The sequence below is a fragment of the Lissotriton vulgaris genome, chromosome 12, assembly GCF_964263255.1.
Source record: "Lissotriton vulgaris chromosome 12, aLisVul1.2, whole genome shotgun sequence".
In the NCBI taxonomy this organism is placed as follows: domain Eukaryota; kingdom Metazoa; phylum Chordata; class Amphibia; order Caudata; family Salamandridae; genus Lissotriton; species Lissotriton vulgaris.
Genome location: NC_141700.1, coordinates 706,414,690 through 706,437,891, shown reverse-complemented (window position 1 = coordinate 706,437,891; position 23,202 = coordinate 706,414,690). Strand labels below are relative to the sequence as shown.

Genomic DNA, 23,202 nt, shown 5'->3' with positions numbered 1-23,202 from the left:
TGGAAAGCCTTAAAGTTTGTGACGTTTAGTCCCCCTAGTTCTCTGCGTAGTCTTAATTTTTGCAGGCTGATCCTGGGTTTTTTCCCGTTCCATAGAAATTTGTTGATAGTATTATCAAGCTTCTTGTGGAATTCTTCGGTAAGTGTTAGTGGCAGCATACCTAGCATATAGTTAATCATGGGTGCTATCATCATTTTTATCGTCTCCACCCTTCGCCACCAACTGATGAACTTCGGAGACCAGGTCTCTAGTTTCGTTTTAATTTTGTTTCATGGAAAAATATGGCCTGGGAACAAAGTATCGCACAATGGTGATGTCACTATACAACAATCCTAAGGCCCGAGTGGCAGTCAATGGGGGAAAGTCAGAAGCCTTTACCCTAGGAAGAGGCACGAGGCAGGGGTGCCCACTCTCACCAGCCTTATTCCTCTTGGCTCTGGAACCATTGCTGGTCATGATCAGAGACAACCCCAACATAACAGGTGTTCGTGTCAGAAACAACACAGTAAAATTAGCAGCCTTTGAAGACGATATATTGATTACAACGAAAAACCCGACCATCTCAATAGCGGCATTAATGAACACCATAGAAGAGTATGCCCTAGTTTCGGGATACAAACTAAACAGGGATAAGTCAGAATGCAAACCCATGAACTGTCACACAACAAGTGAAGTCCTGGGCACATCCGGACTTACCTGGCAAAAGAAGTCATGTTTTGAGTGTGTGGCTGTACCCTCTTCCCAAAACAGTTTAAACCGCCCTCAGGCCCCGAGAGCCTTGTTTTTAGTAATTAGAACATTCTGCCCTATGGGGAAGAAAGTTCTAATAGCCTTAGAGCCCTCCTAGTGATCTCTGCGGCCATTAACACTATGGCTGCTAAGGCAATTCCCCTCCTGTGCTGGGAATTGCCATTTTGCTGGTGTCATGACGAGCTCAGCTCGTCATGAGCACAGCTCCAGGCTACCTCATGACGAGCTGAGCTCGTCACGAGCATGGAAGGGGTTATAGACCCACTCCCTTGTTCACGGCCCTCACCTTCGGCTCAGGCCTTAAACGCTGGAGCGGGCCTTAAAGGGCTGGTAGAGCCCGCTAGGTCGGGCTTTAAGGCTATATTACAGGGTCACATTTATTTCGGAGTCATCAATGCATCAATTTATGTCTACAGTCCTGTAGATGCTTTGCTCCACAACTGAGGCTAGCCAAAAGTAGCTACATTTTCAAGCACACATTTGTTTTCAGTAGTGCATGTTTCACAATCTACACTTGCCCTGGTGGTGGGCAGTGTAAGAACACAGCGACTGCTGATAAGCGTGCACAAGTATTTGAGTGTAAGAGAGACCTACGGTCAAAGTGTGTGTGGTTCATCATCATGTTTCCTTTATTTCGGTTCTATAGAACCATAAAAGGTACACTGTAAAACATTTAATAAAGAATATAATTTAAAAGTACTAATTCATTTTCAAGGAGTAACATTGTTCTTAAAAAGCAGGCTTATTTTGGCAATTACAATCCACCAATCCAATCTCATCATATTTCCAGATCCATAAATATTATAATAAATGTTCTTGAAAACGGCACATCCTTTAGCTAAAAAAGACTTTCACAAAGTCAAGTAAATTCCTTCGAAAAAATCTAAAATGAAACATCAATGGAAATAGATTTGAAGGCTATAACAAATACATGAATCTCCCTTCAATGGCAACAGCAGCAACACATGGAACGACTCCTGGTGGCCATCAGACCTAAGAAATGCACCCGCTCCTTCCGACCATGCCAGCAACCTCACAAGCATCACTGACTAGATCACCATGGAATCACAGATTAACATTGTCTCCTATGCCTGCTTCATCACTTGCACATGCTACATAAGATCTTCAAGTGACTACCACTCCAGACGAGACGCACTGTGACACAGGCCCTCACCAGCAGCCAACTGGACCATGGCAGCCCTCTCTACGTAACAATCACCAAACACCTCCTACAGAGACTTCAGACTATACAGAACACCACACTCAGACTCATCCTTGGCCTTCCCCGATAAACCCACATCACAACCCAACTCAGGCAACTTCACTGGCTCCCTGTACAGAAGAGATGCCAATTCAAGCTGCTGGTCCACGAACACAAGGCTGTACGCAACCAAGGACCTGCATACATTAACTACCGTCTGAACTTCCAACAACCATCAAGAAGACTACGATCCACCTCCCTCTCACTTGCCCATACTCCCTGCATCTACCGAAGCACAAGTGGAGGACGCTCCTTCTCCCATATGGCAGCAAAGACCTTGAACAGCCTCCACAAGCACCTCCTGACCCTCACCTCACTTCTGGAATTTCAAATGGCCCTCAAGACCTGGCTGTTCGAATAAGCCTCTGGGACCTGCAAGCGCCTGGATACTCTATTGGGCAATTCGCCGTGCTTTATATATCCTGATTGATTGATTGATTGACGGTGACAAATGTGGAAATGATAAGTGTGCATGGTTATCTGGTATAAGAATGAAACAGATTGTGAAAGAGATGGATGAGGGGAAAAAGGGGCTAAGAGGAACAAGCAAGAGAGAGTGCAAGATTAAAGCACGTAAAAACACTGTTTGGGGGAAAGGATGAATCAATAGATGAGGCTGTTTGAGAGGTGAGGGTGTTTGAGTGGTTAGGCTAGAAGGTTCAGTGCGACGAGGGTGTGAGAGTGTCTGAGAGAGAAATGGGTATGAAGATGGTGTAGAAGAGGATGGCATTAGAGTTGGACTAAGTTTGAGAAAAAATTGGGATTACAAGTTGAGTTAAAATCAATTGTGAGAGGAGAATGAAGAAGTGATTATGGTAGAGAGGTGAGCTATCTTCAGAGAATTGGACACCCTCCTCTGGACCCTCATCTGGGGATCGGGGTGCAGACTAATTGTCCTCGCCAAGCTGTAACTACCTATGGATCACAAAGGGTTGGGCGCCCCATCTTTCGAGGTGTACTTTCTCACGGCTCAGCTGCAATGGGTATCAAGATGGACAGCGGGCCACGCGTTAGGGTAAACCACTACGGACACCGGGTTAATTCCGACCCCGTCATACTTCGTATGCTGTTGCCAGGGGCGGGACCAATACAGGAGTGCCTACTCCAGGTTTCGGTAGCGCACTCTTGCCTAAAACGGATGCTCCAACTGAACCGCGTGGCATCAATGTTTTCTCACGACCTGCCGTTGGTGGGATTCCCCGGGGGTCGCAAACATTACACAGAGCAGGCGCTGCGTGAGTGGACGGCACACTCGGTCACGGAGGGGGGCTTCCTTTACGTGAAAGGGCAACTACAGATGTTTGCAGAACTGATATCCGACATGGATCTCCCCAGAGGCCAATTTCTTTTACATAGGAAATTGTTAGTAGACTGCCGCGGCATGTGGCATACAATAGACACTGAGCATCCCACACACCTGGTGATACACACAATCCTGCAGATGGGCCCAGGGCGCCACCTGATAACTTGGATCCACAAGTGGTATGTGCACTGAGCCCAATCACCCTTGTGCCCCTCGGGGAGAAATGGGAAGCTGAGATCCAGAGATCACTCCATGACAAAGAGTGGGACCGAGGATTTGAGTTCCCCAAAAAAGTGTCCTGCAACTATCACTTTAAGAACATACAACTTCACATACTACACTGTGCCTACCTGACCCCCGAGAAGCTCCAGTGTTACTACCCAGACACGCCCTTTACCTGTCCAAGATGCTCAGAGCCTCAGGCATCGTTTCTTCATATGTTTTGGGACTGCCGGCACTCCGAACATACTGGACTAAAATCCATGCCACCCTCCTCACAGTCACAGGGCTCACGAATATCAGTACATGGGAGGCCTGCACACTGGGCATTGCCAAACACCGTAAGCACCAAAGAGTGGAGATACGATTCGCGTCCCTGGTGCTCCTTTTGGCTAAACTCTGGATAGCAATGCACTGGAGGGCACCCCAGGGGCCACCGCCGGCGGCCTGGCGGTTAATAAATGTGGCACCTCGGAGGAGGAGATGCTTTGAAGGGAAGAAATTAAGGGTTTACGCAAACACCCCATCTCCATGCAATGGGCCATCCTACTACACTCCTTCAAGCAGGAAACAACTGAGGTGCCCTGGTCACAAATAACCTGATCTCCCACTGCGGGGCGTGAGGTGGGGTGAGCCGACAAAATGCCTCCGCGGAGTAGGTACACAGTAGGCGTGGGTTGGATGGCTGAAGCTACACATGTTTTATACCCCGAGATTGGTTGCTTCCACCTTCCCTCTCTTACACACACACAGTCCATTGTCGAGCAACTGCTCATCTTCCCACAGATTTCTGTTGAATGATTTAGCCTTAGGTGCAGTGTATCCCAGTTACGTCACCCCGGTTGAACAGTTTAGATCAGAGGTCTTCAAACTGGGGGGGGGCGGGTCCCCCTAGGGGGGCCTCAAGTGATCCCAGGAGGGCGGCACCAGGCTCTGGCCAGAAGAAACATTATGCTTTGTTTTCAGCCTAAAAAAATGAGCAGCAGTAAGCACGTCTGTAATGGGCCATCATTTTATATCCTTTGTCAATAAATCCTGGCTCGGAAGGGAAGGGACTTCAAATTTTCTCCAAGACCCACACTACCATTTCGAATAACCACACTGGATCCTTTGCACATTAGTAAGGCCTGCCTCACCGGAATAGTATGTTTGGAAATCATGTATTTGTTTGCATTTCTAAAACAGCAACAGAACTTACCTGCAATGTTTAAATGAGTCTAGACACATTTAAACATTGCCAGTTAAATAAAATAATTGTGAAATATTTGGGGGGGGTGGCGAATTGTTTTTCTACACTGGGAAGCGCGGAATTAAAAAGTTTGAAGACCACTGGTTTAGATTGATACCACCACTATAGCACGATGTTAACCATGGTGCTAGCCCCGCTGGCTGGCGCCGAACACACTGCGCATGCGATAGGCGATCATCCATAGATACATGCTTCGCACTTGTATACTTCCTCACGTAGACAGGGACAATTAAGAAAGTAAAGTATGTATTCACACTGAAATTCAGCTCTATACAATGTCATGATGTATGATTTGCAAGCTGTTTCTTCTTGAAGTAATTGCAAAGTATGTACGGTGTGAAAATGTGAACTGCCAATAAAAATGATTTTGAAAAAAAAGGTAGAGAAGTGAGCTTGAGAAACGTGGGAGGAAGAGACCTGGCTATTAAAGGATGAAGAGAGATGGAAAAGCCAAAGAATGTGATGTGTGGTAGGAGGATGAAGAGGATATATGAGATAAAAGGAACAGAATATAGGAATGAGTACGTGGCATTTCGCAATGCATGTTTTCATGTATGATGCCAGTAAAACATTGCTGTTCCATCAATTAGGAGACAAGGGTTCAGATTTGGGTTTAAGTGCAAAACAAGCAGTAACAGCATTCGGAATGGGCTGGAAGTGGGGAAAAAAAGTAGGGGAACTGTGGGTGGAGAATCAGGGGGCGGGAATAACCGAAGATTGAATCAGTGGGCGGAGTCAGGGGTGTGGTTAGAAATTGCAAAACATACCAATCTTTAGTACGTTTAGCATTTCACTGACCAGTTACAGCTTATAACGTTATTTAATTAAAACAATGGATAAACATGTTTATTTGATGTTTAATTCAGGAAAAAGCAAACACTCATAGGGAATACAGGTTTATGTAAAGCGTGTGAAATATAAGCAGGAACAACATGTTACCTTAATGCGTTGTTCATAAATCCATGATTATTTTTTGTCTCAAACATTGAGGTCATGAATACAGGGCTCCTCCTGTACACATGTGTTAAGCAGGGCTCAGAAGAGAAAGGGACTCTTCAGGATAATCTACACTCACAGAAACCCACAAAGGCTCCTTCATATTCATGTCAGCCAGCTAGCTGCTCAATCATAATATAGGAAAAAGAACAACTGGTTGACAGAATGCAGAACAATATCATACATTCACCCCAGTACAGAGATCTGGGCCTAAATCCATTGTTTCTTTGCTCACCATGCCATTCCAGTTTGGACCCAGCCATATGCAAATCAGTCTTGACCCTGAGCCTCATGGGAACAGCCCAACCTGAACTGCCAAGCCAGGGCCTCCCTGGACTGGAAACAAGCATCCTAGGACCGGTTTTGGGCTTCCAGCCCATATCAGCCAGGATAGCTTGCTTCCAGTGGCATGGAGAGCACGGAACCCACGTCTGGGCATACCCGTCCCACTCGGGGTGACAAATGCAAAAAGAACAATTGATGGACAGAATGAAGAACAATGTCATACATTCACCCCAGTTCAGAAATCTGGGATTAAAAATCCATTGTTTTTTGCTCACCACCACTCCTGCCCCGCCACCTCTCCTGCCCCGTCACCTCTCCTGCCCCATCACCTCTCCTGCCCGTCACTTCTCCGGCCCGGTCACTTCTCCAGACCGGTCACTACTCCTCTCCTGCCCTGTCACGTCACCTGCCCGTCATGTCACCTGCCCGTCACTTCTTCTGCCCGTCACTTCTTCTGCCCAGTCACTTCTCCTGCCCATCACTTCTCCTGCCCGGTCACTTCGCCTGCCCTGTTGCCTCTCCTTCCCCATCACTTCTCCTGTCCCGTCACTTCTCCTGTCCCATCACTTCTCCAGTCCGTCACTTCTCCAGTCCCGTCACTTCTCCAGTCCCGTCACTACTCCTGTCCCGTCACTTCTCCTGTTCCGTCACTTTTCCTGTCCCGTCACTTCTCCTGTCCTGTCACTTTCCTGTCCCGTCACTTCTCCTGTCCCGTCACTTCTCCTGTCCTGTCACTTTTCCTGCACCGTCACTTCTGCCCCATTCATTGCTCCTGCCCAATTCACTACTCCTGCCCCATTCACTGCTCTTGCCTCATTCACTGCTCCTGCCCCGTTCACTGCTCCTGCCCCGTTCACTGGTCCTGCCCCGTTCACTGCTCCTGCTCATGCCTAATCACCGCTCCTGCCCCATTACTTCTACTGCTTCATCACTTCTCCTGACCCGTAACCTCTCCTGCCCCATCACCTCTCCTGCCCAGTCACTTCTCCTGCCCATCACCTCTCCTGCCCATCACCTCTCCTGCCCATCACCTCTCCTGCCCATCACATCACCTGCCTGTCATGTCACCTGCCAGTCACTTCTTGTGCCTGGCCACCTCTCCTGCCATGTTGCCTCTCCTTCCACGTCACCTCTCCTGCCCTGTCACCTCTCCTGCCCCATCACTTCTCCTGCCCTGCCACTGCTCCTGCCCCGTTCACTGCTCCTGCCCCATTCACTGCTCCTGCCCCATTCGCTGCTCCTCCCCTGTTCACTGTTCCTGTCCTGTTCACTGCTCCTGCCCCGTTCACCGCTCCTGTCCTTTCACCGTTCCTGTCCTTTTAGCGCTCCCGCCCGGTTACTGCTCTAGCTCATGCCCCATCACCTCTCCTGCCCCGTCACCTCTCCTGCCCCGTCACCTCTCCTGCCCCGTCACCTCTCCAGCCCCGTCACCTCTCCTGTCCCGTCACCTCTCCTGCCCCGTCACCTCTCCTACCCCGTCACCTCTCCTGCCCCATCACCTCGCCTGCCCCGTCATCTCTCCTGCCCCGTCATCTCTCCTGCCCCGTCACCTCTCCTGCCCGATCACTTCTCCTGCTCCGTCACTTCTCCTGCCCCGTCACTTCTCCTGCCCAGTTACCTCTCCTGCCCAGTCACCTCTCCTTTCCTGTTGCCTCTCCTCCCTGTCACTGCTCCTGGCCTCTCACTTTTCCTGCCTCGTCACATTTGCCACCCCGTCACTTTTCCTGCCCCGTCACGGCTCCTGCCCGTTCACTGCTCCTGTTTGGTCAGCACTCCTGCCCAATCACCGCTCCAGCCCCATAACTTCTTCTGTCCCATCACTTCTCCTGTCCCATCACTTCTCCTGCCCCGTTCACAGCTCTTATCCGTTCACTGCCCCTATCCGTACACTGCTCCTGCTGGTTACCGCTCCTGCCCATGCCTAATCACCGCTCCTGCCCCTTCACTTCTCCTGCCCAGTCCCTTCTCCTGCCCCTTCACTTCTCCTGCCCCGTCACTTCTCCTGCCCCGTCACCTCTCCTTTCCTGTCACCTCTCCTATCCTGCTACTGCTCCTGACACGTCAACCCTCCTGCCCTGTCGCTTCTCCTATCCGTTACTTCTCCTGCCCGTCACTCCTCCTACCTGTCACTTCTCCTGCCCGGTCACCTCTCCTGCCCTAGTACCTCTCCTTTCCTGTCACCTCTTCTGTCCGTTCACTGCTCCCACTGCTCCTGCCCAGTTCAATCCGTGTACAACATTGACAAATTACACAAGGTGTCAAGTTCCCCACAGTACTCTGTCTGGAGAAAGCTCCTCTGTAATCACCAGGCCCGGAATGGCCATAGCGGGCACTGGGCATTTCCCCGGTAGGCTGCTAGGGTGGGGGCCGGTTTTGGGCCCCTGGGAGGTTGATTTCGTTACTGGGGGTCGGCAATATCGGGCCCCTGTAACAAAATCAGCCACAACTGAAATGGAACTGGAAATATTATCTGTGACCTAATACTGGTACTTTGTGAATTTCGCCGAAAAGAAATGAAAAATGTATGTATGAAACTGTTTTAATGTAAAGTGCTCTTATACCTATTATGTTAAGTTTGCACTATATAAAACTATAAAAATAAATGCATAGTAAATAAATGAACAAATATAACACAGGGATAGGGTTGACGGTGATAAGGACTAATATCAGCAGAGATGTAATCCTATTGATTTGCAAATGACTGATGATGAGAAAATCAAGAAATGTCTCTCAACTCCCGACAATAAGGAGCGCTGAACACAAGTGCCAATGGGTGGTAGCAATACAGGAAGGTACAAAGCATTACGACATTAGTGCAATGAAGCTTTTTGTTATAGGTCTGGGTGAAACTGGTCTCTGAAATACGACCACTAATTCTTATTTGTGAGTTCACTTGGTAAAAGGCAGATCTATTGCCCAAACAGAAAGCACATATGCTCAAGCTGCAGGGCTGCACTCCCCCTCACCCCAGGGGAGGCCCGCTGAGCAGTTTGCCAGGGCTGGTTTCTGTACCCAGTCAGGCCCAGGTAATCACCAACTCCGATCTCACTCACTTGATGTGCTAAAGGCAGAGGGCGGGCGCATTGTCATTCCAAAGGGGATAATCAGCCTCAATCAGACTGACAATGGGCCTGCCCTGGGTCTGTGCGAGCTCAGGGAGGGGGGGGGGGGGGGGGGGGGCGGGGGCTGCTGCAGCCTCTGGCGTTCACAGAGAAGTGCGAGCAGCCCCTGGAATCTGAATGAAAAAAAGGTATCGTTTTTTTAGTAGTACTATTCTTGCCGTCCCGGGATGCTTTTTATGAAAGTAAGAAGTAGGGGAACGGACTGAAATATTTTTTAGAAGTAGGGGCACGCCGTGCCCTTCCGTTCCCGCCCACTTCTACCACTCACATTGCCACAACTATAACCGCAGCTTCCGAGGACAAAGATAATGTATAACTCCTTCAGGCATGTTTGGATTCTCAGCCCCTGCTTACTATGTTGCAACACAACTGTTCCTGAAGGCCACGCACCGGTGGCTCTAAAGCCAGGACCGGCTGAAGCGGTCACCCAGGACGATGGGCACTCAGCAGCTATTTAAATAGTAAAAAACAAAATTTGTGAAATTCACCTTTCATTTCAGAGGCAATCAAATGCTCAGTGAAACGGTGAAAGGGCAAAGATTACATTTGGGATGTAGATGTTGCATTGTGTGACGTTGCATGTTTCTTGACATGCCTATACTGCATCGCTGATGTATCTAATATGTTTTCAAAAGGTCAGTTCAAGATTCGACATGTATCTAACATGTTTAACTAAAAGATGCAAACTATGTCTCATACTCAAACTACAAGTAGCTATGAAATATTGCATCCACGTCATTCATCGTCCAATTTCACTCATAAATATGACCTGCCAACGCACAGACACATTGTCAGTTACCTTTGACTCGGTTATAAGGGCGTGAGTTTAATCAATCAATCCTCGTTGAAAGGAAGTTTTGAAAACCCCACAAGTTGGCAGCCACAGAGTGCGCATGATGCTGTTTTACGAAAAGTGAATGATTGACCGATCGAGTCCATCTTCACAGCATGGGGTTGCCTCATCGTGAAGCCCAGTGTGACAGTGTAAACATTCACACTCTGAGAGAAGGGGCCTTTCTAAAACCTAACAAACCTGAGTGGGAGGAAACATGGCGCCAGCTGCAACCTCGCCCCCCCTCCCCCTTACCCTCCCCCTCCCTTGTGGTGTGATGGGGACAGGACAGCCTCTCTGCAGAGCCTCTGTTCCCAAGGAGATCTTTGGTGCCCAGCACTTGTGTGAAACAGGTGTGGGACACCACGAGATTCACAAGTGTCGCACCTGAGAAGTGGAGAACCAATCTGAAGTATTGCGTGTCTGTCTAAGACCCTCGTGTCCATTAGACCTTCGCCGAAGGTCACCCGTAGCCCTTTCAAGCGCGTAGCTGTTGTTGGTGCGGAAGGTACAGTTGCACCAGGGCCCAGAGATTGGGATGGGCTGACTATACTCCCTTTATGACTAGCTTTTAGTGTCCAGCATTCCCTCGCTTCCGAGGTCCCCGTGTCTCGTCCAGTAGCATCCTCCACCCCCCCCCCCCCCCCCCCGCCGCCTGCAGACCGAGCGGAGTGTTGCAGCACACACCGCCTGGACAAGGTCCAGTCCGGCTCAGCTGGCCCAGAAAGGTCGACCAATTGAAGGCGGCGCTGGGGAGGTGTGTCCTCTGACCTCACCCCCAGAACTCTGATTAAATGGGAAGAGAGCAGCTCGGACTCTCCCCCGCTCCCTGCAGCATCCGGCCGCCATCCTTGCACGGACCCCGGGGCTGCCGAGGATCAGCGCGAGGAGAGGAGCCGGGATTCACCGCCATGAAGATTCAATTCGCGCCCCTGCACCTGCCGCTGAGCAGGAGGCTGCAGACCGCGGCGGTGCTCAAATGGATCTTCTCCTTCCTGGCTCTAGGTATGGGGGGTGGGAGGAGTAGGGGGTGAGAGGAGGTATTCCAGGGGTGGCGGCGCAGTTGCTGAAAATTGAATCAACCGTGTTCTCTGCAACACAGCGAGATCTAATTGCCTATAGGAGTGATTCTTATACGTGATGCAAAAGATGTTTAATCTGTTGGGGTACGTTAGTTCGTTTTAATAAAAGTGATTTTTAATAAAGGGTGTTCGTGGGTGTTTTTTTTTTCCCCATCATTAAACGTAAAGCGCTTAGTCGGCCGTGTGCGCACGATATAACTCTGCATAAATAAAGTTACTATCGCGGCCCTGACCCGCCCTGTGCACGGCCATGGCCCCCGTGTGCACCTCCAACCCGCACCTGCTCGGCAATCCTCCAATTCTGGGACCTGTGGTTTGGCTCTGCGTCTGTGGTCATGCATGTCCCAAAGTCTAAAGTGGTTTTGTGTACATGACCAGGATGGCTGGATGTGCCAAAGGCACGTTGGCAGCTGTGTAACTGGGGGTCCACGTTCGACCCCCGCGTCAAAGGGCACTGGTCTCGGCAACGTGAGTGCACAATCGAGGTAACTACAAGGGGGGCTTCTAGGCACGTATGACGAGAGCTTTGGAAACCTAAATGGAAAGAGTGCGCCTAGAAGTCTCTACCTGTGCCAAGACCTGAAACCCGATGCGTGACGAGGGGAGGGGATGGGGGGTGGCGGAGAGAGATGCCCAGATATTTTAATGTCCTTTAGTCAGATTTAATTTTTTGGGTGACTTTTCCTTATAAAGCTATATCAGGTGCGTTTGGGGAATTAGTTTGACTGAAGCAAACTAATACTACAATACCCAGAATGCATTTAATTGTTAAAAGGGAAAGACCTCTGAGGAGAATAAAAAGTGTCTTTGTTGCACATCGGTCCTATTCTGGGTAGTTTAAGATACATTTGTAAACGCGTGTGAAGCGATTTTGAAAGGGAATGAAGGAGACCGCAGTTCACACGGCTCGGAGGGGAGAGGCCTGGTGGCGCTAGCTGGGAGTACCTTCTCCATAGAGTGAGCACCGCGCTCGACGTCACAGCCATTACACTTAAATGTTTTAGACTCTCGTGTGTCAGCCTAATGCCTTCTGGGTAATGTAGTCTTAGTGTTCCAGTCGAGCTAGTGTAGGGCAGCAGAACTGACTGCAGGATTTTCGTAGGTGAAAAGTTCCGGACTGGAAACGCTGGCTGAGGTGACATGAAGTTAGTTGGCCCCGTCTGGGTACCCTTGTGCGAGTGTCATCTTTGTATCATTGGCAAGGGCACCTCACTTGCTTTGAGATCCAAAGTGGCCACTTTAGGCCATGCCAGCACGTTAACTGTTTCCAAGACACCACTTGATGCATTCTGGGTCTTGTAGTTCCGGTGTGCTTCCACTGGCCGACTTGGACCATCAAGAATGCAGAGATTAGAAGCCCGAACTGCAAATGGCGTTCATGGTGACGTGGACACTCCCATCGGGTTAACTGAAGGACAGCACCGTCGTCCTTGTTGGCCCGATGTCATGGGTGGTACCTAGTTTGACTCCTGTGTTGAGCTTTTTTTATTTTTTTTTTAAAACTCGTAGGCTTGTGCTAATTGGGTCTGGCAGTCCGTACTAGTAATGACGCAGTCTCCTCGGCCGTGGACCGTGAGGGATTCTTCTGCCAATCAACATTCAGACCGGAGTCATGTAATATTTGGGGTGGGGGGGGGCTATATCATAGATCGACGCATCCTTTTATTTAAAAGAAATCCAGATTGCAAACTCTTGACCATGTGAAAGTGACACACCCCCTTCCAGATAACCTTTTGCCATACAATACTTGAGGGCATCTACCGCCTTATGTTTTTATGGCACACTTTATCACATTCTTGCAGTTGAGAACTGTAAATTACATTGACTATTCTAGCCCCCATGTATAAGAGTTAATTTTAGTGACCCTAGAAGAATGAAAGGATAACTAGTCCACAATGACTTTCTAACCAGTCCCCTCCATGTGGGATTACGATCACTACATGAAGTGACTTGGCCATACATCACCAGCCCTAATTTCTGGCCAAGTGGCTCGGTTAATAATAAATCTTCAGGGTGAGGCCAGCTAAGAGAAGTTTGTGAATCCAGCAAGTGTCTGCTTGGGGTCCTTGTCGGGTAGCTCTGGTGGTTAAGGAACGCACCTCCGATCTATACAAGCTGCTGTCCACTCCTTAAAATCCACCTAAAGTAGCTCAGAGGGTGACTGCGCCTGCTGCATAGAATGCATATAACCTACAGGCTGGACTTTAATTTCACTGAGAACTCATTGGGCTGAGGCACTCATTGCAAAGATGAGGAGGATGGCTTACACTTGCTTCATGTTTTACTAATCTGTCCTAATACGAGCATAGTAGCGGCACAACGTCTATATATATAAATCCAATTCAATTAAAGTATAACGCACTCTTGGCCCAAGATTTAATTATGTTGTGTAACTCTCCAGTCAATGAATTTGCATGCCATAGCATGTATAAGCTTTAAACAAGTTTTCTGAAGCTGTTTTAAAGTTAATCAGAAGTTTTTATCTTATTTTGTGTTGTATGGGTAGGCGATGGAACATTGTTGCAGCTCCATTTTATAGTGTGTTTTAAAAGCAAAGGTTTTATCATCTAATCCTCTTAAGTTCAATATTTTTTTTTTCTGTATTTGTTGATCTCAGTTGAGGTCTGAATCAAATAGAAATGTACCGAATTTACTGAATTCCATCCTCCTGGTTCAGGGAATGAGCATCACTGAGTCAGTGAGTCAATTTCAATTTCATAAGCTTTTATTCGATTTGAAAGTACAAATCATACAAGCATAAACTTACAAACAATTCATTACATTTAAAATTATTTTTAAAAAGATTAAGTTATTCATGTGAACTCTGGAATATTTCGTATGGATGGTGACATATATAAACATACACTAGGTATCATCACATATTTAGGAAAATAATAAAAACGCTAGAAGGAGAGGAGATCGTACTTGTACAGACAAGGGTAAACATGATTATCACATATGGGACATATCCGATCAACTGAGCATTTTAAAACAAACACCAAGCCAAAAGCATGGGAAGTTATGAATTTGCAAGTAACATTGTGATACAAATAGGTACAGATAGGAAGTGTAGAATTATAGCAGAACTAGACACTTCCTAGCAGCTGTACATGTCTAAAAAAGTAACTGCAAAGGCAAAAATCCTCATTTTATATAAATGCGGATGTTTAAAAAGCTAAAAGGCTGGGGAGCATATATGTACAGACAGGAATATAAGTGATTATCGCACCAAGTGCTCTTCCTGGCAGCTGTACATTTCAAATTCAGACCCAGGGTAAGAATAAAAAGGGCATATTACGTGTTTAGGTTCATAGTGCTATAAAAGACAAATGAGTACAGACAGGAGTAAACGTAATTATTGCAATACAATACATTTCCTGGCAGCTGTACATATCAAAATATAAGTGGCAACAAAAAAGCAAATGTCCACGTTCTCGAGGGATGATAGTAGCACAAGAGCATTCTTGAAAGACCGTATGTTGTATCTTATGAAAATGGGTTTTAGGTACTTTATTCTTAAAAAGTGATAAAATTTGCAAAAAAGTAAAAAATGACAGCAACTCTGGCGTGAGATGTTGTCACATGGGCAAGGGGTTTCTGATTTACGTTTCTGTACTGGGAATGCGACAAGATGGTGTACTATACCCAGCCTAAAACGGGTTAGGACAAATTGATGGGAAGGACGAGAAACTAACGAAAGGTAGGCCTGGAACCCTGGTTGCAGGTTTAGTTCCCTATAGAACATCACAGTGGCCAACTTGCCATACACCTCATCTCGCCCTTTTTTTTAAAACTTTAAAAAGGTTTGTTTAATTTCTTTTTTAGGGATTTCAACAGGCAATTCGGGGTCATGGAAAATGTCGATGTCAAATAGAGTTTTATACCAGGTGTAGATGTATTGCAGCCATCGAATGCGTGATGAGAAGTCCAGTCCTATACAGTCAAGAATAATTTCTTGAGTGAATCGAGTCTCTGACTTAGCCCAAATAGAACGCCACAATAAGAGCGGACGGACAGCTGCTAACTCAGAAATAAACTCGATCCCGACCTCATCATGGATTAACTGAACGGAGGCAGAATGAGGGACACATAACACTCTTTTTAAGAACTTATTTTCATCTTTTTGTAAAGAAGTACCGTCAGTGTGGCCCCGCACACCCGCCCCATACAGTGCAGAGGAAACACAGCGTATATATATATATATATATATATATATATATATATATATATATATATATACTTACCTGGCAGGGGAGACACCATGATCACGAAGGTGGTTCTCCCAGGGTGAGGCTCATCCATTGCACTTCGGATGTGCTGACCCCTGCGATGTCCCCAAATGCGGGATACTCGACTGCATAATTTCAACCCATTTATTTTCTGAGCTTTGTTAAATCCTTCACTCCCCAATTTTTTAATATTAATTTCTGTTCCCCTGTTGTGTTGTGTTCGCCACCTTGTCGGTGCACCGGGACGCTCCTTTGCTGGAGCAGCCGTGCGCAATACAAATAGCACTAACATAACATAACATAACATATTGATCATATCACGGATGCTTCTCGATCCGAGCTTAGAGGCAAATCGAAATACGCTGCTGGTGGTTCTTGACAATTTCATCCTGATATTATCAAGCTCTGGTTTCCAAGACCCATCATTGGCATAGGTGATTCCCAGGTAACAAAATGTTTTGACTTGTAACATTTTGTCACTATCTAAATAAAAACTGGACTTAATTTTGTTAGCTGATTGGCCACATATCATAACATACATCTTTGATTTGTTCACGCGAAGTCACCTGTTTTGGATAAACTGCATGAAACTGTTTGAGACGCTGTAGTCCTATCTGGGTGCGGGATAAAAGGACGGCGTCGTCCGCATATAGTAGGATTGTGACGGGTTTTCCTCCAATCAGCGGGGCATCAGCTGGGATGGTGGCCAAAGTGCGGTCAATACAATTAATAAAAAGTGAAAATAAAAGAGGGGCTAACACGCAGCCCTGGCGAATGCCCCTTGAAACTTTAAAGAACGGTGTGCATTCGCCAAGGGTACCGTAACGGACTTTACAGGAGAGTTTTTCGTAGAGCCTTGCCAAAAAGTGGACTATTTCTTTCGGTGCCCCTAACTCCAATAAAACCTGCCAAAGAATACCATGATCAACTAAATCAAAAGCGCTGCTCAAGTCAGCAAAACATAAGAAAAGATTGCCCTTTTTGGCTACTGTGTATTTGTTAATTAAAAGGTCCAAATTAACACATTGCTCAAGTGTGCCCATGCCTTTTCTAAAGCCATATTGGACTTTGGTTAAAATATTCATGTCTTCCGCCCAAGTTTCCAGTCTTTTGAGTAGAATTCTACTCATGACTTTTACTGAGGCGTCCAATAAAGAAATGGGTCGGTAATTGGAGGCCTCAGATTTGCTACCTTTTTTGAAAAGGGGAATAATAACTGATTTACCCCAAGAAGGTGGAATATTACCTTTGGCTGCGCAGTTAAAAGTCCTCGCCAGAATGGGGGTCCACAGGTTGGGTTCAGCTTTTAATAAATCGATAGGGACCCCATCGGGGCCCGGGGCCTTCCCCCCCCTTACTGTTAGCAAGTCCTACATATCCCTCTTCCAAGGTAATCCCCATGGGTATAGGTGTCCATGTGGACGATGCAGTGGTAGGTAAGGTTAAAGGTGTCCCTTCTGGATTAAAAATATTGGTGAAGTGGTTAATCCACTCCTCACATGCAACATGGGAAGTGATTTCCGGAATGCCCTCAGTTTTTAAAAATGGACTATTAACTATTTCCCAATATAGTTTGCTGTTATTAGTCTCTACTGCTTCATTCAACTTACCCCAGGCTTCGCTCTGAAGGACCTTTTTTCGATTAAAAATAGCCATTTTGTAGTTGGCCCTCGATTGTTTAATTCTGTGGCTATCTCGGGGCTTACACCCTAAAGCCAACTTCAATTCTCGTAGGGCTACTGTGCAAGAGTTATCAAACCATCCCATTTTGACGGTTTTATTAGTTGATGATTTCTTGCTAAAGATACCCTCGATGGCAATGTTAATGTTGATAAATTTTGATAGCAGGAGATCAGAATTAATAACGTCTTTTAAACAGTAACTGATCTTAGTTTTACAGCTAACAATGACCTCCCTTTGTTTGGCCGCAGAATTGGCCCCTGTCCATTTAATTCTTGGTCCATTGGAAAAAGAAATTGTAAAGGTTCTGGGTACTTCAAATAAGAGGACGGACATCCTATGGGCTGGGGATTTTAACCTGCAGCCCTGCTATTTATCGAAAGGGAACCCTAGTGGCCTTGGAATGGAGCTAGATGATGTCAGTGGGGGAGCGGGTAAGATCGAGGATTTTCCCCATTTCCCACACTGTCACTATGGCACCATCTTAAATAAATTACTGTTTAAACTAGATCTATACCTGTTAATTTGTAACAAAAACAGTCAGAATGCCACCTGCCCTACTTTTACAGGGAGGGAAGCCGGGACATTCATTGATCACATCTTGTTCTCTAGTAACGGTGACTACCTATACCTGTATGTTAGAGAAGAAAGCCTTAGTGACCATAACAGTATCTGTATCACCCTTCCCGGAAGGGGTGCCATATTAGAGGCCAGAGAAACCTGTACCACTGATATAGTTCCAAGCAGACCCAATGGAGTCAGTGAGTCATTATCGGCTATTCTGCAAGCCGCTGCTCCTGACTGTCGTCATTCCCATAATTCTCAGGGCTGATGCTCACACACGAATGCAATGGGCATGGAACAGACTTCTCGAAGACACGAGGTATCTGCTCTCCACCACTGTTCAATTATATCTGTAGGGAAGTCACAGTTGAAGACACGTAGGAAATGTGTTGGAAAGAGACGAGTTTTATTAACATCCACTCGTCACGAAGTCCAGTCTCATGATAAAGCTAACTCCCCTAACAACATTACTCCCCAACATTCCACATATTTGAACCACAACAAAGTCCCCAACATTCCCATAGACACGAGCTATGAAACAACAAGCACGCTCGTGACAGCTCGCATAACACTACATACATAGTACCCAACAATATCCTTGTTTATTTCGAGATCTTTAGAAAGTAGAACGTGGCTGTAGTGTGTTCCGTTTTAAACTCCAACTGGACTACGCAGACCTGGTAAAACCGGACCAGATTATGTTCTGCCGCCCCTTTCCTATATGGGAAGAAATATCTGTACACCAGCTTCTGAGAGGCAGTTTTCCGTCATGCGAATAAGGCATTTCATATTGTATTTTGCTGTTTCCTTGGTCTGGCAGGAAGGTCTAAGGAGGTGTTTGTGTCCAGAAGTGTTCTTGACCTCTCGCCTCCACCAGCAGAGCTTTGAGTGGGCCGGGTCCTGCGGTGCTCAGCACAGACCGTTCTAAAAAGTTGCTGCTGAGACGGGGCCCTATCTGGCTCTCCGTTTTTGCCCTCACGCTCAGGGTGGAAAAAAAAGATCAAAACTCTGTAGCAGTCCTGGTTCCACCCTTCACTACATTTGAGGCAACTTCAGAGACTCCCTATAGCGCTTTCACAATCTCATCATTTAGGAACTGAAGCATTTTCAATATGACATACAACAAATCTATAGTTGTTGCTTATTTATCTTGCGCAACTAACAACCATTGACAAGGCCAATAGACCTGGCTTGTTGTATGTTGTCAATGGTTGTTAGTTGCATACAGTGCTTCAAATGAAAAAAAAGAAGTGCAGGTACTACTCAAATGGAGTTGGAGGTACAGCTAGTGGGCGGGGTTAGAGGTGGGACATGATACAATGGTACTACCATCTGTTGTTTATTCATTTTGTACTTGCATGTTAGTAATCTCACACTATGTGTGGATTCCCTCTGCACATTTGACATAAAACAGTAATTAATAGCTCTGCTGTTATGACCCACTAAAGTATGTATGCAACCCAATGCACTTTAAATTATCTTGACTTATTCTGTATGTTTTTTGGCAAGAAATGTGTGCATACCACTCAACACTGTGATTTTTATACCTACCTTATCAGATCATGACCCTTTGCTGTGATGTAGGCCAGCACTGAGTGATGTTGGGCCACCCATGTACTATCTTGAGCCAGTGATATGGGGTCCTGGTTCAGCCCTATCAGACCTTGCCTCTGGAATTTCAGATCTTTGCTTGGTGCCTTGTTCCTCACAGAGAACACAGACCATGAAAAGATCAGGAGGACCTCATAAAGAATAGCACTTAGTTCATAATGGCATGCATCCGAAAACTTGTGAAACAGAGGCAAGACTTTTAGCTGCAAATTATATTCTAACTTTCTCACCCTTTTTCGACCCTTATCAAGAAAGCTAACAGAAAATAAAATTGAAATGTAACTCTCTAATATCCACTCCTAGGTATTCCCAATATGTTGATATGTATGCATTGGGGGTCTGTAATGTAAGTGGTCATGGTCCTTCCACCTATCTTTACTACATGAAAGGAGATTGCAAGGGAAAACCCTGGCAAAGCAGCTTCAACATGCACGCTCATAGACTACTGCTTTACCATTTTTTTCTTTAAACCAGGTAAACATAAACAGTATTTGTACAGTCCAGGGCATCGTCCCTCCTTTAGCATTAGTTTTCAAGAGATCGTTCTTTAAAGGGCTCATCCTCATTTCCTCTTATACACAACTAGCAGCCCGTCCCGACGTTATCCGGGTATGAATCGCTGCCGGCCAGTAGTATATTGTTTTGTAGGATTTCCTTTTGATAGCATTTCTTATCTGTGACAGGCCTGTGACACGCTCGATTCACAGTGCACTGCTGATGCACTTAAGAGTGCGCGTTCAGTAGTGTGTGAACTAGAGTTTCCCTACTTTATTTTTCCTTGCAATATTATATAGGGCAAACTCGACAACATGGCATGAGCACAATTTACATTACAGAAGAACACATTCATTTGTGGTAGGCATGGGGCGACAAAGTGATTTGCCTGGAATCGCAGGATGTTGAGCTGATGCCGAGATTCAAACGTAGCTCCCCAGCTCTAAAGTTTGCAATTCTAGAACTTGTGGCGGGAGGTGTGCCTAAAAGTGTATGTCGGTGCTGGCCATCAATGAGAGAGACCTGTGCATTTTTCAAATGGGTGGTGAAAAAATATGAGTATGTTGCTGGAGATGTGGGCCGCCGTGCCACCAATGTACTTACCGGGGGAGGGTAAACACCCATTATTCCGCAACTTTCTTTCCGCATACCATCACTCCGCATACTTTCATTACGAAAGTACCATGACTCCGCAATGCCATTATAACGCATGGCATTACATTTTATATGCTTTTACCACGCATACATTTACAACGAAATTCGTTGTAAATGCATGAATGAAAAAAGCATGTTTTTTTTAAATGTTTGGATAAGGTAAGTATGGGTATAGGGGTATATGTTTTGGGGTACTGAGGTATATGTTTTGGGTGTTTGGGTATTTTAAGGGTTCAGATATAGTTTTGGGTTATTGGTCAATGACAAACATGTTTTGGTTCTTAAAGGGGGTAGTCAAAAATCTCAACTATCCCTCTTTGAGTCATGAATCCACCAGCCAAGGCGTGGCACAGCCAAGCATGAAGGCTGATGTGTAATCATGTCTCCCTCCCACCTGATCTTCTTACATCGTCTTTCGTTGGTATCAGAAGGTGAGTAGATACATATTCTAAGGTACATTCTTTGTAACACTATGCTCATCTCATTATCTTAGCCCACTTAGTCTTAAAGATGACATCACATTATTTGAACAGTATTACTACTCATGCATTACTGCCACCACACTATAAAATACTTGCCCTCTGCCACCCTCTGCTTGAAGCCACCCACCTTCTAGGAATTTCTAGGGTCCTGGTTCTAGCTATCGTACGTAACACTTGGAAATATGTTTGAGGCCTCAAATAATCAAGACTGACTTACTTGTGGTGTCTTCTTGCACAAAAGGAATCTCAGCTCACAACCCACAAACATGCCCCTGTCCTCTCTTGTCTTAACTCAAGACATTAGAAAACAATAATTGAGCAAAAAAAAATCACAGATCTGTTCTTCAGCGTCTGCATGAAAATGAAGCCAGCTAACCCCTTTTGATATTTGGGCTTAGTCAAAGATATCTTTAGCTGTCTCATCAGCCTTATGAAATTAAAATACATCCATAAGTAAAAAATGCATACATGTAATGGGGAATTTACTCAACCCTCTTCATCCATGGGTCTGTTCAGCTATCATTCACATTCTGCTTCCATGCTTCACAACAAATAGCATGGGGTTAAGCGTCATGAAGGCAACTATCTTGCACGGAGAGTGACAACATTTTTTCCTGATCCCATGGACAAATTTGCCTTAAAATGTGCACTTCGGGGCCAGGCAGGTGCACCAGTGCTTTAGTTTTTTTTCTTTTCTTTTTTCTTTCCACTTTTTATCATTTTTTTGTCATTGTGTTTGTTTAAAATAGGTCTCCAGGTTAGTCATTAAGGGCCAATAGTAGCCTTTCCTTGCATCAATAAAGATCATACTTCCATGTGATGTGTATTAAAACTAAATAAGGGTTCAAAACCAATTGGGGCGAGGATGTGGCCGAATGGCTAGATCTGTCGACCTCAGAGCTAGGGAACCGGGTTCAAGTCTTGACAGGGATGCTCAACATCCTGTGGTTCTGGGCAAATCACGTAATCTCCCTGTGTCTCACGACAAAAATGTGTTTAACGCAACTGGTGCTCATGTAAAGCACTCTAATACCTTTAGGTCTCAACCCCAGGGATAGTGATAAATTCTATGCAATGGTGAATCCTTTTTCTATTTAAATTAATTTTTGCATGCTTAGGCTCTCCACATATAGGAGGTATTTTTTTTTGTGTTATTAGTGCAATATTCTTTTTTGAATTAAAGATTGCAACAGCATCAACAAGGCTACACCTAATGGCTTTGCAGGTACTAGTTTATCTAGTGTAGCTTCTTGATGCCACACTATTATTGTCAGGGAAGTTGAATTAAATGATTCCGTTTCACATAAATAATGGATTTGCCACAACATCTGCTGCATAATCTGAAGATTTTAACAAAAAAGTGCTTCTACCTCAAACAGTAAAATAATTAGTAAAATAGTATCCATACATGCTACTGTGTAGTGAAGGTCCTTTACAAAGGTTCACTGCTCACCTGTCTGTTGCTTATTGCTATGTTTTGGTGTTAAACTGAAATGCAACTTATGCCCGGACAGTAATAACAAGTATAAAAATGACAAAATAATTAATACAATCAGCAAATGTTCTGCATTACACCGCATACTTTGCCTTTTGTTGCTGCATACTCTTATCAAACCTGCCGCATAATTACAATGAAAAGGTAAAAGTGCCTTCAAGGGAATTTATTTTAGTATGTATTTTGTAATTTGTGATAGCTTTAAAAGGATGAATTCATGATCCTTAATGTGAACAAATCGAGTACTATTAGACTCTAATTCAACGTGAACTCAATTTTAACAGGACACAACATATAAACAAAACACGAGGTGTATTAGAAAAATAGATTTTTATCAAAAGGAATTTTAAAGGGTACACTTCATATACAGTTAAGTAAACAAACAAAAAATAGGTCTGTGGGTACACACAGAAATAAATCAATACGTGACTCAACAGAACCTAAAAGACATCTATCCCCAGTCACATTGAATAAAACAAGATAGGGATAAGATGTAGGGTCGACGTTTCGGTTTCCTAAGAGTTATTTGTAGAAACCATCTTCAGGACTGCTGTCAATTGAAATCTGTACAGAGATATTGTAATCTGTAAGTCATCAAAAAAGTGAATTAAATCACAACTCCAAGTTAGAAGATAAATCTTTCCATACGTGGGTGGTCAATTTCAGAGCAGATAGTGCGACAACCATACGGTGGTAATCTATTTAAAGTAGCAAGCAAAGATTGTATTATATCAACCTTCGACTGCACGTCGCGCGGCATTCTGCTTGTTACTAGTTTCTCGCTTCCTGACTTGGTGAATCTCCGCTTTGAAATTAATTTTCTGCATGCGGCAAGGTTATTTCTGGCTCGGCATTTATACTGGTCTCAAAGGTTGATATAATACAATCTTTGC

The 23,202-nt window shown here is 45.4% G+C and overlaps 1 protein-coding gene and 1 pseudogene across 1 annotated transcript in view; both read left to right on the top strand.

The window, feature by feature from the left end:
- The first annotated feature begins 10,913 nt into the window (after window positions 1-10,913).
- The window catches only part of LOC147678053 (2-acylglycerol O-acyltransferase 2-B-like), a 47,514-nt gene continuing 35,225 nt past the window's right edge, over window positions 10,914-23,202 (top strand). Inside the window, exon 1 of the mRNA XM_086945948.1 lies at window positions 10,914-11,022. Within this exon, the coding sequence (XP_086802074.1) occupies window positions 10,929-11,022 (94 nt within the window). The 5' untranslated portion in view covers window positions 10,914-10,928. The remainder of the gene's footprint in view (window positions 11,023-23,202) is intronic.
- LOC147678054 (U1 spliceosomal RNA) lies at window positions 15,336-15,468 on the top strand (annotated as a pseudogene).